Below are 15660 nucleotides of genomic sequence, written 5' to 3' on the forward strand. Positions count from 1 at the left end.
CTTTAATAAGTCTAGTTACCACCCATCACTGTACAAAGTTAATACAATATTATTGGCTGTATTCCTTCATGCTGTATATTACATCTCTGTGACTTACTTATTTTATAACTGGAAGTTTATACTTCTTAATCCCCTTCACCCATTTTGTCCCCCAACCACCAATCTGTTCTCTGTATCTATGACTGGGTTTGGTTTGGTTTGGTTTGGTTTGTTTGTTTTGTGTTTTAGATTACACATGTAAGTGAACTCTTGTGGTATTTGTCTTTCTCTCTCTGATGTATTTCACTTAGCATAATACCCTCAAGGTCCATCCATGTTGTCACATATGGCACCCCTTCCCACTCTTAAAGGAAATCATTTTTAAAGGTAATCTGGGAAATATTAGTAGTTTGCCCTTCAATTAATAAAAACAATGCTCTGGAATTCTAGATATTATCCCCATATGTAAATGAACATTTTACTGGGTTTGTATTTCACTTTTAATTGTTAGATCACAAATTCTTTGCCCAAATAGTTATTCACATTCTTTTCAGTTACCCCTTGTGCATGGAAGGTAGATAGCAAGAATATTTCTGCCCATTTTGAAGATTAAAACAACTGTACAGAACTCAAGTTATTTTTTTTTTTATCAAATTTGTTCAACGAATTTGGGGGCAGCTCCCAAGATGGCCACAGAGTGGTATTCTCTAAGATGGTTATATTCTCTATGTAAGGTTTGCTGAGTAGCTCTTTTCAAGGATGAAGGGATGGAGATTGGAAATGTCTTCTCGGCAGAGTTCAAGGTACAGTCAAAATAAATAGATGCGGGGCGCCTGGGTGGCTCAGTCGTTAAGCGTCTGCCTCTGGCTCAGGTCATGATCCCAGGATCCTGGGATCGAGCCCCGCGTTGGGCTCCCTGTTTGGCAGGAAGCCTGCTTCTCCCACTCCCTCTCCCCCTGCTTGTGTTCCCTCTCTCGCTGTGTCTCTCTGTCAAATAAATGAATTAAATAAATAAATAAAATAAAATAAATAAATAGATGCTCCTATTCCTTTCTCTTTTCCAGGTAGTTATATCTCATTGCCATATGTTCATATGTTGCTGTAATTAACCAATTTTAGGCCAGGCAAAAGAGATTAGGTAGCATATTGCACACCCATACCTTTTTTTCTGGGATTTAGGGTGGAATGAGTTTTTCCATTTACTTTAGCCAAATGGACACATACTTCTCCAATCCTATTTTGCTATGAAGTAAGTCTTTATCAGGAAATTGTACCGTAATAGAAAACATGGAATCCATTTCTGAAGGCCTTATCCCCCTTGGTGTTTTGCTTATAATTGTCGTTTTCTGGTTGCTGTTAATAGTATTATTGTTATGCTCTTTCCAGATTTGACTCTGGACACACCTAACATAATGCTTTGTGTATGCTGTGGGTGCTCTGACAAATTCCCAATGGTGGGTTGAGATTTTTCTGCACAACACATTTCTCTTGGTTTCAGGATAAAGAGGGAACTTGGGTAATGGCACATGGTCTGCACAACCGAGCCCTCACCTACTCATCCTCAACAGAGACTTAATTCCAAAAACTTGTCTTTTTCATTCCTTTGTACTTGTGGGTGCAATTTTCTGCCTGAAATATCCTTTCCCCTCTTCTCTGCCTGATGAGAGTCTACTCAAGACATCAAGTTAATTGCTCCTTGATGGGATGCCTTCCCATTCCCTCCATGAAGAGCTAATCCATGCCTCAGATGGGATCCCTGAGTACTCTGTATGCGCTTCAGTTGCAGCCCACATTTAACTACCTCATACTACTTATGTTTCTACTGGGGCCTCAAAGACAGGATCTATATCTTACTCTTTATTTTTGTCCCCAGTTCTTAGTTTCATGCATAATGTTAGGTTAAATGAATGTCAATGAATGAATGAATGGATGACAGATACCCCCTTTTTCCCTTTTTCTCATATAGAACAAAATGCTCTTTCTCCTTTTTTTTTTTTCACAAAAAATAATCATTTGCCTTTGATCATTTCCCTTTGGGATATCCCCAGTAGCCTATTTCCAAGTCCCTATCCTTTGGTTCCTGAGCATGATTTGGCATTAAAGGACGTTCCTTTATAAAGTTTTAAGAATTAAAACAGCTAACCTGTATCTCATGAGAAATATCCATTATCATTAACAGGTTTATCCTTTTTATGGCTGAACAAAACTGAAAGGATATAACTTGACTGATAGGGATTGTGTTGAATCTCTAGATCAATCTGGGGAATATTACCATCTTTACAGTATGAAGTGCTTTGATCCATAAATATGGGATGTCTTGCCATTTATTCGGTCTTCTTTAATTTCTATCAACATGGTTTTGTAGTTTAAGAGTTCAAGTCTTCCCGAGTGTTTTTTTTTTTCTTTTTGCTGCTATTGGAAATGGAATTGTTTCTTAATTTAATTTTTAGTTTGCTTGTTGCTACTGTACAGAAATACAAATGATTTTTGTATATCGATCTTGTATACTGCAACTGTGCTAAGCTCATTTATTAGTTCTAGTAGATTTCTTAGTGGATTTCTTAGGATCTAATTATTATCATTAGTATTATCATTGTATTAGTTTAATTTCCAAAGCAAAAGATGTTTGGAGATTGTTCATCTTTCCTAAAAGGCAAAACACTTGTTTTATTTTGTAGGATGGTATGTTAGCTTTTTTATCCATGCCTAGATCTAAGTTTTTATGATGATTTTTTAAAAGATTTTATTTTTAAGTAATCCCTACACCCAACATGGGATTCGAACTTACAACCCCAAGATCAAGAGTCGCACACTGTACTGACTAAGCCAGCCAGGCACCCCTTTTTGATGATTTTATGTGCTACTTTATATGTTTATGTCTTCTATCTTAATTTGATATTTTGAAGACAAACTTTATTTCATCTATCAACTGTGTTAGCATATTAAAACTATTATCTGTTAAGGTCTATAGTCTTACTGTAAAATTTGGAGTAGTTTAGAAAAGAAAAAATTTATGTATATGATTTTCTCTGAAAGAAGAAAGCGGCCATAGATGGACAATGACTGGCAGGTTCATATAGTTTTACCTTTTATTTTGCTTTATTTCTGATTCTCCAGAAAATACCTAGGGACAGTTTGGAGTTCATGGATCATGTCCTTCACCTCAGTGGCAGTACCCTGTCCAAATAAGCATCATCCCTTGTATTTGGGAAAGCATAAAGAAAGTGTATGTCATCTTTTGCTGCTTTGATTCTTCAGGGCTCATTTTGTTCACTTCATCAGGCAACTCCTGCAGATAAGTATAAATTTTATTTGAACTGCAGGAGCTGCTACTCTTGGATCAGATCCCTGCTTCTGTTGCTTTTACAGCCTTCCTCTCCTAGGAGATCCGAAGGCCTCTGGGGAAGGTGCTAACAAGTACTTGGGTGGGATCTGTAAACCTGACTCTAGAAGTGTCTCGGTGCTGCCCCCTCCTCCCACCGCCACTACAGTCTTCTGTGATGTCTTCAGGGTCCTGCACAAAGGCTTCTTTTCTTGTGGGTTTTAGTTCCTTATTATTCAAAAAGCAAAAACACAAAGTTACCAATGACTCACTTATTTCTGAAAGAAAATTGGAATTAAGAGACATCTGAAATCATTGAGAGTCAGTTCATTGAACAATGTTTAATAGCCCCAAAAAAGGGAATATAATCTAAAGTCCATATATGGGGCCTGGCTAAATGAACTGCATCTATAAAATGAAATAATATGCAGCCACTTAAAAAAAAAAAGGTAGGAAGAATATAGTATGATCTCCTTCATGAATTGCTGATACAGGCTTACAATAATTTTTTAGGAAAATGCACAGGAAACTGTTAACTATGGATTACTTTGGGGAGTAGGAAGTGAAATGAAAGGAAGGTTTTAATTTTCATTTTATACTCTCCTGTTCATTTAAATTTTCTGTTTTCATACGTTATTTGCTCACTTGTTTTTTTCATTATTTCAAACACATATAAAATTAGAGCTAATAGCATAATGAACCCCCATGTGTTCCTCATATAGCTTCAATAACTATCAACTCCTGGCCAGTCTTGTTTCTTCTGTATCACCCTACTGAAGGGTAGCAGAATATGCATTCCAAAATATGCCTCTTTGGCATAAGGATTATTTTGAATTGATTATTTTGAGAAACAGCAGGTGCAGAAGTTCTGAAAACAAGAGTAGAGTTAACCTTTTGTAAGAGAAATTTACACTTATGGAGGAACTCTCTATTTGTAAGAGTATCTCCCTCTCAGTACCAGGAAGAGAAGGATGACTAAATCACAAGACAGTCTTACCAGTGGAGAAGGCACCAACTTAAATCTGCATAATAGACCTTACCCTTGCTTTTTCTAGTAACTTCCCTTAACAAGCTGCCCCTCCCCCCAACCCACCTGTCTTTTGCTTTTAGCTGAAGATGGCATTTAAGGTTCCGGCTTAAGTCATCTTGTAGAGTTACTCATTTTCCCTGGTTATTTCCCATGTATACACTTGAGGTATACATGTTAATAAACTTCAGTTTGTTTTTTCTCTTGTTAACCTGTCTTTTATTACAGGGGGGTTTCAGCCAAGAACTCAGAAGGGTAGAGAGGAAATTATTTTTCCTCCCCTACACTATGCTCCCCACTCTAAATTATTTTGAAGCAAATCCCAAACATTCTATCATTTCATTTTAAAATATTTTCAGACTATATCCCTGAACGATAATGATTTTTTAAAATATACATCACAACACCCTTAACACATCTAACATTAGAAATAATTATGTCATATTCTGAAATATTCCAGGGTTCAAATTTTCCTGATTCTCTCCACCCCCCTTCTATAGTGTCTTCAAATAAAGATTCAAATAAGATCATCCATTACAGTTTATGGAAATGTCTAAATTTCTTTTAACTTATAAATTTCCTTTGGTGTTTTTCCCTTGCACATTATTTACATCATTTGTTAATGGAACCAGGCTGTTTTTTACACAGAATTCTCACAATATTGATTTTGCTGGTTGTACCCCTCTGTTTTCATTTTATTGTTTTGGGGTTTTTTTAATATATTTACATATATGTATTTGATTTTGAAGAAATTTAATGTTTCTATATTCATTCAGCAGTGTAGAAAAGGTGGAAGGAAGTTCCTATCTATGGGTCAATATCAAAACATTTAGAAGCATGAAGAAGAATAACACATTTCTCTTCTTGCCACCAAAGAGCAGGGGATCTTTGGGAGAGGTCTCCACTAAAAACAACAGCTCCTTTGAAGTCCCTATAGCTGCTGCTACCAATTACAGCGTTCATGTTAGTGAGTATGTTTGTTGAGAGTAATACATTTATTTATTCTGTAAATACCAATTGGGCACTCTCTGTGAGGCGCTAAAGCTACAGGGATAAACAAAACAAGATGTCTCTGCTCTCCTGGAGCTTACACACAAGTGTGTAAGTGGGGAGACAGACAAGAAGCCATGATAAACAGGCTTCTTCATCTCGTCTGTATTGTGTCCAGTGCTTATCGTTCTGATTCAGTATACATCTGCTTTTATAGGGTCCAAAGAATATTTGTCCTCTTTCCTCATCACATATATCCTATTCTCCAAAGCTGGACTTCTCAAGTCTGGCTTCTCCATTTCTGGATCAACCATGTTCTAGGGCCTGTTCCTTATTTATTGGTGATATTGAAGTGATTATTCAGAAAGCTGACTAGATAGACTTGAGCTTTGCAGGTTTTCAAGGTCTCCACCATTCTCTATTGTGTACATCCAGCCTGTTCCTCTCATTTACCCTATCCTGCTGGCCCCTGAAGGCTTTTTGAGGTTGAGGACCATGCCCCCTCTTACTCTTTTATGTTTCGGATATATTTTAAATGAAAGTGATTATTAATGAATGTAGCATCTGTGAGGAAGTTTGAATGGGCTATCTTCAATTTAATAAAAGCAGAATTTGAACATTGTTTCTGAAACATTTTAGAAGATGGATTCATCTGAATCATCTATGTTTGTATGTTTATTCTGCCCCCGCATCCCCATCTTTGTTATATATATATGAAATACAAAGAAACTAATGAACTTTTAGGGTGTCCTTTGTACAGTTTGGTGGGTATGAATGCTCAGCCATGGTGCAAGAAAAGTTTGTTCTGAAACCACAGATCTCCTCAGATTCCTGAGATTTCTTTCTGGAACTGAAAGTGGGAACTATGTGACTGCCACTCATGTTTCCCTAACAAACAAAATAAAATCGGTCTGAAAAAATACAGGCCTATTTAGAGGAGACAGGGAAGCATGTTTCAAGATTAAACTCTTCCAGCTTAGAATTCAGTTCCTGCCGTGCAGAAGTTTTTTGTGATGAAGTTCTATCTGATTTGCTCTGCTTTGTTATTACTGAGGCGTGACTCACTTAGAATTCAACACAGATGAAAATTAAGGAGTGATTTTTTTTCCTTCCAACATTTATGTTATTCTGTGCCTCTTACTTTGTTTATTGATAAAAATCTTAGCCCTCAAAGGAATGGTGAGAATAAGCCACTGAATTCTTCTGCATGAAGAAGCCGTAGGAGTTCTCCATCTGGGTCTCCACAAATAAACACATAAAAAGACCATTCATTTAATCAAAATGCTGTCCTAACGGTTTAAGCTATCATGTTTGAAAGTATGGCCATAGAACAACTGGCATGTTCTCGAATAGATTATTAGCTGGAGTTTTGATTAGTCAGCAAATCTGTTTAGAAAAGAAGTAATTTGACATAAAGCAAATGACAGATGTGCTCCACAGGGAAATGTGCTTTTTTTCTTTTTAATTGTCATTTATATTGGGTCCTCACTATTGACAGTACTGGTAAGTATTCGATTTTGAGATCTCTGATATCTTTGAAGGATATATTCTCTAAACAGTGTTGTGGCAGCCACATGTAATTCTCTTTTTTCTATATTGTTCCTTTACTATATATATTCCAATGTTTGTTATGGCATGACAAGCCTTGAATGTCATATTTACTCAACAACAACAACAAAAATGCATGATATAGGGGTGCCTGGGTGACTCAGTTGGTTAAGTATCTGACTCTTGATTTCAGCTCAGGTCATGATCTCAGGGTTGTGAGATTAAGCTCTGCTTCAGGCTCCAGGCTGGGCGTGGAGCCTGCTTAAGATTCTCTTTCTCTCTCTCTCTGCATTTTTTTAAATGCATGATATAAAGTGACAAAACTGCAAGTTAGCAATTACTTATTTTTAAGAAAACACATACTCATCCTCATAAATTCTGCTAACTTGTTTCTTCTGAAACATCTTTTTTCCTTTTTTTTTTTTTTTTAAGATTTTATATATTGAAAGAGAGAGCACACGAGCAGGGGGAGGGCAGAGGGAGAGGGAGAGAGAGAACCCCAAGCAGACTCTGCACTGAGTACGAAGCCTGATGAGGGGTCAGATGTGGGGCTCAATCCCACAACCCTGAGATCATGACCTGAGCCCAGATCAAGAGTCGGACACTTAACCAACTGAGCCACCCAGGCATTGCTTCTGAAACATCTTCTGAAGAAATATAAATTACCTGTTCTCCAGGCATCTCAAATATTTCAAGCTGTTACTGGTAAATTCGTTGAAATAAATGGGAAAATGCTGTGGACATAAGTATTTGTGCATGATAAATAGGAAATGTGAGGAAGCAAGAATTTGCAAGTAGTAATTGAGTTCAATAAGAGAAATTGGAATGAAATTCTCACACACTTCAAATCAACTGGATTTTTAGAGGCGGAATTTGACAAAGTGAATTTTGGATTCCACAGTGTTAAACAAATCAAACTGGTCAGGACCATGGAAGGCCACTACCATAAGTGTTATAAACTATTGTTGAATCTGTCATGTGGTGGGAAAGGTGAGCCAGGATCCTAGATTTGGACTCTAAAGCTTGGCATGGGCTTGTATGGAGAGAGGAGAATTCAGACCTTTTAGAGAAGAAGCAAACAGAAACAGTCTTTGGAAGACTAGTGATGCTAGGCCATCCAAACCTGAATTTGATAGGGAAGAGGAAATATACTGAAATTATAATGACAACAGCAAAATACTCTTTCAAGAAAATGTTAGGTTTGTGTTTTTGATATGTTAGAATTTTTTTCTTCAGAAGTAACACATCTCTAAAATCAAAGCCCAAGTCAGTGGGAAAGTCTGATTCATGTTACTAACATCCACTTTACATACTTTTAAACATCAAATCATGTTTAAAATGAGGTCAGATTCAAGATTAGTCCCAGGCAAAGTTATAAAGTAAGAAATGGGTACACTCCTTCATTGCTAGTAATAATGTAAACAGTCTATTTATTTATAGAGGACAAATTAGCTACAGTTTTCAAAATCCTTAAAAGGTTCATAACTTTTGACCCACATCTAAGGATTTATTATTCTAAGGCAACATTTAAGAAGGTATAAAAAGTAATTGAAGTATGAGGCTGTTAGTCATAGTGTTCCTTATAAAGGTGAAAAAGTGGAAGGTATCTAAATGCCCACAATAGGGAATTTGTTAAATAAATTACATCTGTATGATACAGCAGAAGTCATACTCTTAAAAATTATGGTGTAGAGGAGTAGTCAGTGATTTTAGGAGGATGTGCATGATGTTTTTGTTAATGAATAGAAATAGGGTACAAAAACTGTGAAAAGTATGAATTGAAGAGTTGTTTTTAGCTTTTTTGTGGTTAATGTTTCTACTATTTTTCAACTTTAAAATCCCCTCTTGGGATCTTTCTTTCCTCCAGTGCCCTGACAAAGGACCTGCCTTCTTTTATATCTGCTCTCTTTGGGACAATCCCAAAGCTCTCAAGCTCATTCTTCTTCACCTATCAAAATTGACTTTTTTATATATATGTATATATACTATTTTCCAAAGCTGGACTAAGTGAAGAGAATTAATCCAGAAGCTAATTTATGATAAGTTATTAATATAAAAAAAAGATTAAAGTTTAACAACTTTTCTTACATTTCAGTCACTTATTCAACAAATATTTATTATATTCTCAGTACTCTTGATCCTGCAGGAGAAACTGTGAACAAAACAAATCAAGTGTAGGCCCCTTGCCTGATAGTGGGAATATTTCATTTTAGGCCAGAGGATGTGATTGTATGGGGATCTTGTGACATTGGCAGGCCAGAGGAGCAGTGGAATTTTGTGATGCACTTAAAAACTGCCATATTGCATGAGTCTTAATTTTGCATATATGCTAGCCTGTGCTCTTCGTAGTATCATTGCATTAACCTTTCTGTTTTTACTAAGTAAAATGATTTCCAAAAGGGGGAAATAGGTCTCCATGGTTTTAAAAGAAAAAAAATTTTCTTTGAGCATGGTATTGCTCTGCTCAGTGTTAACAATGTTAGATCATTAGGCCGTTTAGTAACACCTGTACTCTGAATGGAAGCAGGTATAAGCAGCCCTAGAGAATGAGCCCTCCTTGGTGCAGCCTGTGTGTTCTCTGTTGTCATTGTACCTGTAACACAACATTGCACTGTTTTTATGTCTGTCTTTCCTATACTGAAGGGTATGCCCAGTTGAAAGCTCCTATTCATCATCACGTCCTTGCCACCCAGTCAGTATAGGGTCTAATTAAATGCCTTCCTGGAAATCCAGAAAATGCCCAGTATGGCACCAAGTTTATAAATAAACTACCTTAAAGAAAGGCGAATTTGAAGAAAGATGCTAGTGCTTACTGAGTGCTTCCTGTGTGTTAGACACCACACTTAGCACTTTCTATGCATTTTATAATTTAGTAATTCCAAGAACCTATGAGATCCATATCATTTTTTTAATAGATAGTGAAACTGAGATTAAATAGGTTAAATACTTTATTCAAGGTCAAATAGCTAGTGAGAGGATGGGACCATGGCTTAGACTTTTGTTATTCTAACTCCGGAGTCTATACTTTTTAACTCCAATAGCCTACACCCTTCCAAGAAAATGCTTTTTTGTGCAGGGATGTTTACTCCTCATTTACTCATCATTTATGCCAGGCATCTCCATCCTCATAGCTGGCCCGAGCTGTTTGGCTTTATCTTCTCATGAGGGAATAATACACTTGCCAGGAAAATTTACCTGCAAGTTGCAAATGCAGGCAGAAATTTCCATCTTGACATGATGTAATGACTCTTCTTTCTCTTTGTATCTTATAGTCAGGTGGAACAGAAGTTTGAGGTTGCCTTTCCACATTCAGTCTTTGGCTTCCTGTTCTGTAGGGCTGTTAAACTAATAGCTGTGAGCTGGTTGGATGTGTTTATCCAGTGCTTACTATATGTCCCCCATTCTCCTAGGGCTAAGCTGGCTGTTGAATAATTACAGTCCTTAATATCTTTTTTGCCTGACTTTCCATAATATTGCAACAGTAGTGTCAGTACCATAGAATGAACGCTTGAATCTTCTTTGAATCATCTACCTATTATTTGTGAGTATCTTGTCTTTTCAACTGTATTATTATTATTATTATTATTATGTCTTAAAATTCTTCTGGAACCCCCACAACACCAGGCACGAAACTCAAGCATATAGTAATGATTCTAGGGAGACTAGGGCCAAATATGTTATCAGGAGAGCTAGCTTCTGGTCTGGCTCTACTACTGTTTAGCAGCAAGATTTTGTGATTTCTTATGTAGGACTTGATGGGCCTCACTTTTCTCAATTCAAAAATCAGAAGGTTGGTCTAGATTGTCAGGTCTTTTCTAGTTGAAATTCGGGATTCAGAGACTTCTGTAATTTTTTTGTAGTTATTTGATTGATCAATTCTTTGTAGTGGCATTAACAGGAATAGAAATGTCATAAACTGGCCTGGATTTGCAAAGATGATACTAGGTTCAGTTTTGAATATGTGACATTTGGGAAGTAGTACAGTGTACCTAAATCTAGATATCCTTTAAGAATGGAAATACAGACTTGGATTTGAAGTTGGTAGAGGTACTGTCATTCTCATGGGCCTCTTTTGATAGTGTAAGTTAGAATCATAGGCTTAAAGTAAAAGGTACTTATTTACAGCAGTCACATTACCACAGATACTGAGATCTGAAAGAGAAATACACATCATATGGTCTATCCCATTTGTTTTATACACAAGATTGGAGAAATTCCATTGGAGAAATGGAATTTGCCCCAAGTTACACACTAGCTACAGATCTAGTCTGTAGTCCAGAGTCCCCTATCTCCAAGCTCCTGCTTCATCCCTCACTGTGTTTGTTAGTTTTCCTCTTTGACTGCTTTGTAACGTGTATAATATTCTTTTGTGAGTAATAAATTCACTAATCATTCTTCATCCAAATACATACCCAAAATTATTTGTAAAATTTGGCTCAGCTTTCTGGGGGAGAAAAGCAATTAAAACACTGTGTTGTTACTGTATCTGAATTTTGACCTCTATAATTAAATGGTGCTATATGAAAAGCACTGAATTGTGCAGTTACAAGGAACAATTTTGTGACATCTGTTGAAAGCTAAGTTATGGTGTACAGTCCTAAATTGTGTTCAGTACCTTTATGAGGTAATTAACTTCTCTGCATCCCTGCCCAGATCCTATGTTATGTCTGGGGTGTATAAACACTTGTGGTACTCTATGGAGTTATGATACTGAAATAATGTTTGTGGTGGGTCTCCATTTTGTTCTGATAACGAACTGGATACCAGTGACAAAGGTCAAATGGAGATCTGGCATCTATTTCACTACTTGCAAGACATAGTCTCGAGAATATGTAATACATATAACTCCTTGCCAGAAAACTGAAAGGAAATGATTGCATTTGAGTACAATGTATTCTACAACAATAGTTAAGTGTGCATGAAACTTAAAACTGCTGGCTTTCTAAATATGATTTTTTAAAAGTAGACTTAGTTTATTTATTTTCTAAAACATTATACCCATTGTGTCATACTTTATGGGATAGTCTTAAAAGCTGAGATTTAAGACCAAAGAAGCTAAAAATTCTAATGGCAATGGTTACAAGATATTGAATTCTCCAGTAAAGTACTCTAGTTTAATGTGTTTGTTGATTTCTCCTGGATGTTCTATTTTCATGAGCATTTCATGTTATTATGTCATTTTACCATAATGGTGCATTTCTTTCCCTATCCATCATGATCTCATAGTACCTTAGAAGCATCAGTATCAAGTCTTAAAGTCTGCAGTGGCATCTCTGTTTTACATATGCACAAATTAGTCAGGGTTTTATATAGGTGGAGACCACATCTACCCTTTCACCTAGTGTCTTCCACAGGACCTGGCATGTAGCAGTCATTTAATTAATTGTTGTTGCTGGGGTTTTTTTTTTGTTTTTTGGGTTTGTTTGGTTTTTTTTTTTTTTGAGTGATTGAATGAATGGCATGTAGCACAAACTAGCTAACTAACTAATTAACTAAAAAATTAGATAAATTAATATACTCATTCATTTACATATATATGAGAGAGGTATCCAAAGCCTCGAAAAAGAAGATTTGATGTTTTTAACAAAAGCCTTTAAAACTACTCACATATAGGGATGCCTGGCTGACTCAGTTGGAGGAGCATGTGACTCTTGATCCTGAGGTCGTGAATTCGAGCCCCAAGTTGGGTGTAGAAATTACTTAAATAAATAAACTTAAAAAAAAAAAAGTACTCAAATACCCTCAGTTAACAGGAAGGTCAATATAGCTCAGTTTTTCAGTCACCTTGCCAATCTGCAAAATAGGCCTGTCATAATAGGGAAGGGTTGATGATAGAAATCTTTCTTTATAAAGTTCCCTCAGCCAAAGGAGAGGTAGAAGTGCTTTGTTCTTTACTAAAACCTGAACAACAAAAGACTTAGCCCAAGGTGTGGTCAAGGCAGCAATCCTTGAAGCTGGGTCCCTGGTGACTTTCCTCAAAAGACCCTTCTGCCCCCCTGAGCCACTGTTCTATCTAGTAACACTTGGGCAGGACAGGAACAAGAAATTAATTCTACCTGTGACTCCTTCTTCACTATGTGGCTTTTGAGAAGCCAGGATTTGAACTCCTGCTTTATAAAGTCAGAGTATCAATGCTAACCTATTTGGCCAAGATATTATGAAAAGTAATTTAAGGCTTAAAAAAAATTCATGGTTGAAGCCACATTTTTATACAGAGTTGCCATAATATTTGTTTCCCACTCTAGTGGTTACTTCAAGGCCCGAAATGCAGTAACATGTATGGTTAATATACATGGTTTGTTTTTGTATTCTAAAAAAGAATGCATGGTTTCAAAAAAAAAGGAAACTTTTTTTCTTCACAGCCTTTTCCCCCCTGAAACTGAAAAAGGAAAAAGAAATTATGCAAGCTTTTTTGAAAGTACAGACAAATTTGGCATTTCACTTATGGGAAAATTTTGCAAAATTGTACTGACTAAAAGTGATTTTTGTTTTGGCTTTCCTGTGAAGCCATCCAGAAAGGTCAAAAATTACTGGCATTGCTTTTGTATAAAACATTTCACATAGACTCCACTTGTAATTCAGCCAAGTACATAATTCAGGTCATCGGTGACACACATATCCACACGTTGGAGCTGGTCAGTGCACAGAAAGTGGTCATGAAATGTGGACAATATTACCTTATGGACAGACCAAACTGCACAGATTACAGCAAAGGAAACTTTGCATTAACGTGCTTGGGAACGGTTTCCTGAGCTGATCCCTGCCCCCATCCTCCCTCAATGGGAAAACCAATTGTTTACTGATTACAACAACGACATCACTTGGCAAACATTTTGGCCTAAACTCAATCTGTGACATCAGTCTCCTTCAGAGTTTTCCACATAAAACAGATTCTCCAAAGAAAACACAGAAATTGAGCCTAAATTTGAAATCCATTATTACACCCTCTAAGGTTTCTTTAACTTATCTCAATCCTGTATTTCTTAATTTTTATTTTATTTCCAAGTAGATATTATCCAACACTTAACAACCACAAAACATTCACAGTGTTTTTTCAGAGTTTCAGTCAGATAGTTCTTTATAGTTATCCTCACCCAACTCCCTTTTTATGGGGGTTATGATATCTTTCTTTGTTTCTCTATACTTAGGATCACTGATTTGGGAGTGGCTTCCATCACTTTGTTTGAGGAAGGAAGTAAACATTATTCTTTGACCCCTTAAGACAAGTTCATCTTGCTTTTATGAAGAGTGGCTGTGTGCTCAAGAGGAAGTACTCTCACTAAAGTTAGAAGGACTCTGTGATGGTGCACATGTTTTGTCACTTGTCAGAGAATGAAACAAATGAATGGTATTTCACTCTCATGTAAGCACCTCCTCTGCATATATTTACCTGAAATTATTAGAGTTTTCCCCACTTTCTGTTTTGTTAGGTGGGTTTCATGTAATATTTTGATGCAAATGGCCCTAACGCAGGTGGAAGTCCTGATGACCGCAGTCTCCCTGTTGAAGGCAGGGGAGCAGGAAGGACCAATGCAACAAGAGTGCCAAGGTAATGGGAGTTGTGATGTTGTACGGGCAGTGTAGGGCAAGAATTGTCCATGTATCATGTGAGTTGAGAATAGGTTTAACATTCTCATATCGAAAGAGTTCCATTTGGAAGCTGTTCCTTGGCAAACAGAAATAGGTGAATATTCTCATATCTTCTGGAATGGCTGCTATACAGGAATGAGAGTCACTCCAGCCACTTTTTCCTGTTTTTGGTAATGGTATGTTCACTTTCATTATTCTTTAAGACAAAGAAACTTTGTGTCCAAAGGCTAAAAAAACATGATCTTTTAAATTCTTCCTCTTAAACCCCTTCGATACTTATAGAAATGCCATTCTTAATATATTGATTCCATGGGGTGCAATTTTACTTTCATCTCACTGTTTTCCTTTTCCACTAACACGTGGCCTTTATTCCCACTGAATTTTTATTCCCATTTCTCAGTGTTTTACTCTTTGCTCTCTCTTGGTTTAAATAATCTTCATCATCTGCCTCCCAGCATTACACTTCTGGATAGTCCTCCTAAGCCTTCCACCAGAAGAAGATAGTTGAGGTACAACTGTAAATGTTAAAACTGTACCTTAGACAGCCCTCCACATTCCTACCCTAAATCTGTATCATCTTGCCTTCTTTGGTAATGTGGTAAGCCCCCTGGGCAGGGACAACCAGTACCTCTTTGTTCTATGGCAAGCAGCACTCTAACCATGGTCAATAAATGTTCGTAATAATGAAAGATGAAAGGAAGTGTCTGTGTTCAGCAAGTTAGTGCCAAATAAGTGTGGAGGCCAAATGAGGCCACGAGTGCCAAACCACAGGGGTTCGAAATAATATTTAATATAACATTGTCTCATTGAATAACAAATCTTACATTGTAATGTCTGAGTCAAATCTTCCCTTGGTGCCAGACTTCTCTACTCCTTTAATCTTCCCCTCAAGATATTTCAAGTTCATGAGGCTCAAGGTAACAAGACCCCCTTCCCCCCCCCACCATGTAGTGAGCAGAAAACAAACCTCCTGATGAATGTGGAAAAAAGTAACTGGATGTGAGGGCCATGGATTCTCTGGGAATCTGACCAAGTGTCTACCATGAAGTAAACTGAAAAGAAATGAAAGTTTGCCATTAACCTAGCTATTGTGTAACCTCAGTTACCTAGCTAAAATACGAATTATAAGTAGTTAGAAAAAGCACTAAGACTACTAATATTTTAGAAAAGGGAGGTCACAAGTAATTATTTTTTTTCTGCATTT

The 15660-nt window shown here is 36.8% G+C and overlaps 2 protein-coding genes across 8 annotated transcripts in view; one reads left to right on the forward strand and one right to left on the reverse strand.

Annotated features, from left to right (window-relative positions):
• CMSS1 (cms1 ribosomal small subunit homolog) overlaps window positions 1–15660 on the forward strand; it is a 373552-nt gene that overhangs the window by 94694 nt on the left and 263198 nt on the right. Inside the window, exon 2 of one of the 7 annotated variants that reach the window (XM_078064770.1) lies at window positions 14297–14415. The exons of the other annotated variants lie outside the window; for them this stretch is intronic. Within the exon in view, the coding sequence (XP_077920896.1) occupies window positions 14319–14415 (97 nt within the window). The 5' untranslated portion in view covers window positions 14297–14318. The remainder of the gene's footprint in view (window positions 1–14296; window positions 14416–15660) is intronic. 7 annotated transcript variants of the gene reach the window in all.
• LOC118546771 (filamin A-interacting protein 1-like) overlaps window positions 1–15660 on the reverse strand; it is a 111688-nt gene that overhangs the window by 88787 nt on the left and 7241 nt on the right. The gene's annotated exons all lie outside the window — the stretch shown is intronic.

Source organism: Halichoerus grypus, chromosome 1, assembly GCF_964656455.1.
Source record: "Halichoerus grypus chromosome 1, mHalGry1.hap1.1, whole genome shotgun sequence".
Classification (NCBI taxonomy): domain Eukaryota; kingdom Metazoa; phylum Chordata; class Mammalia; order Carnivora; family Phocidae; genus Halichoerus; species Halichoerus grypus.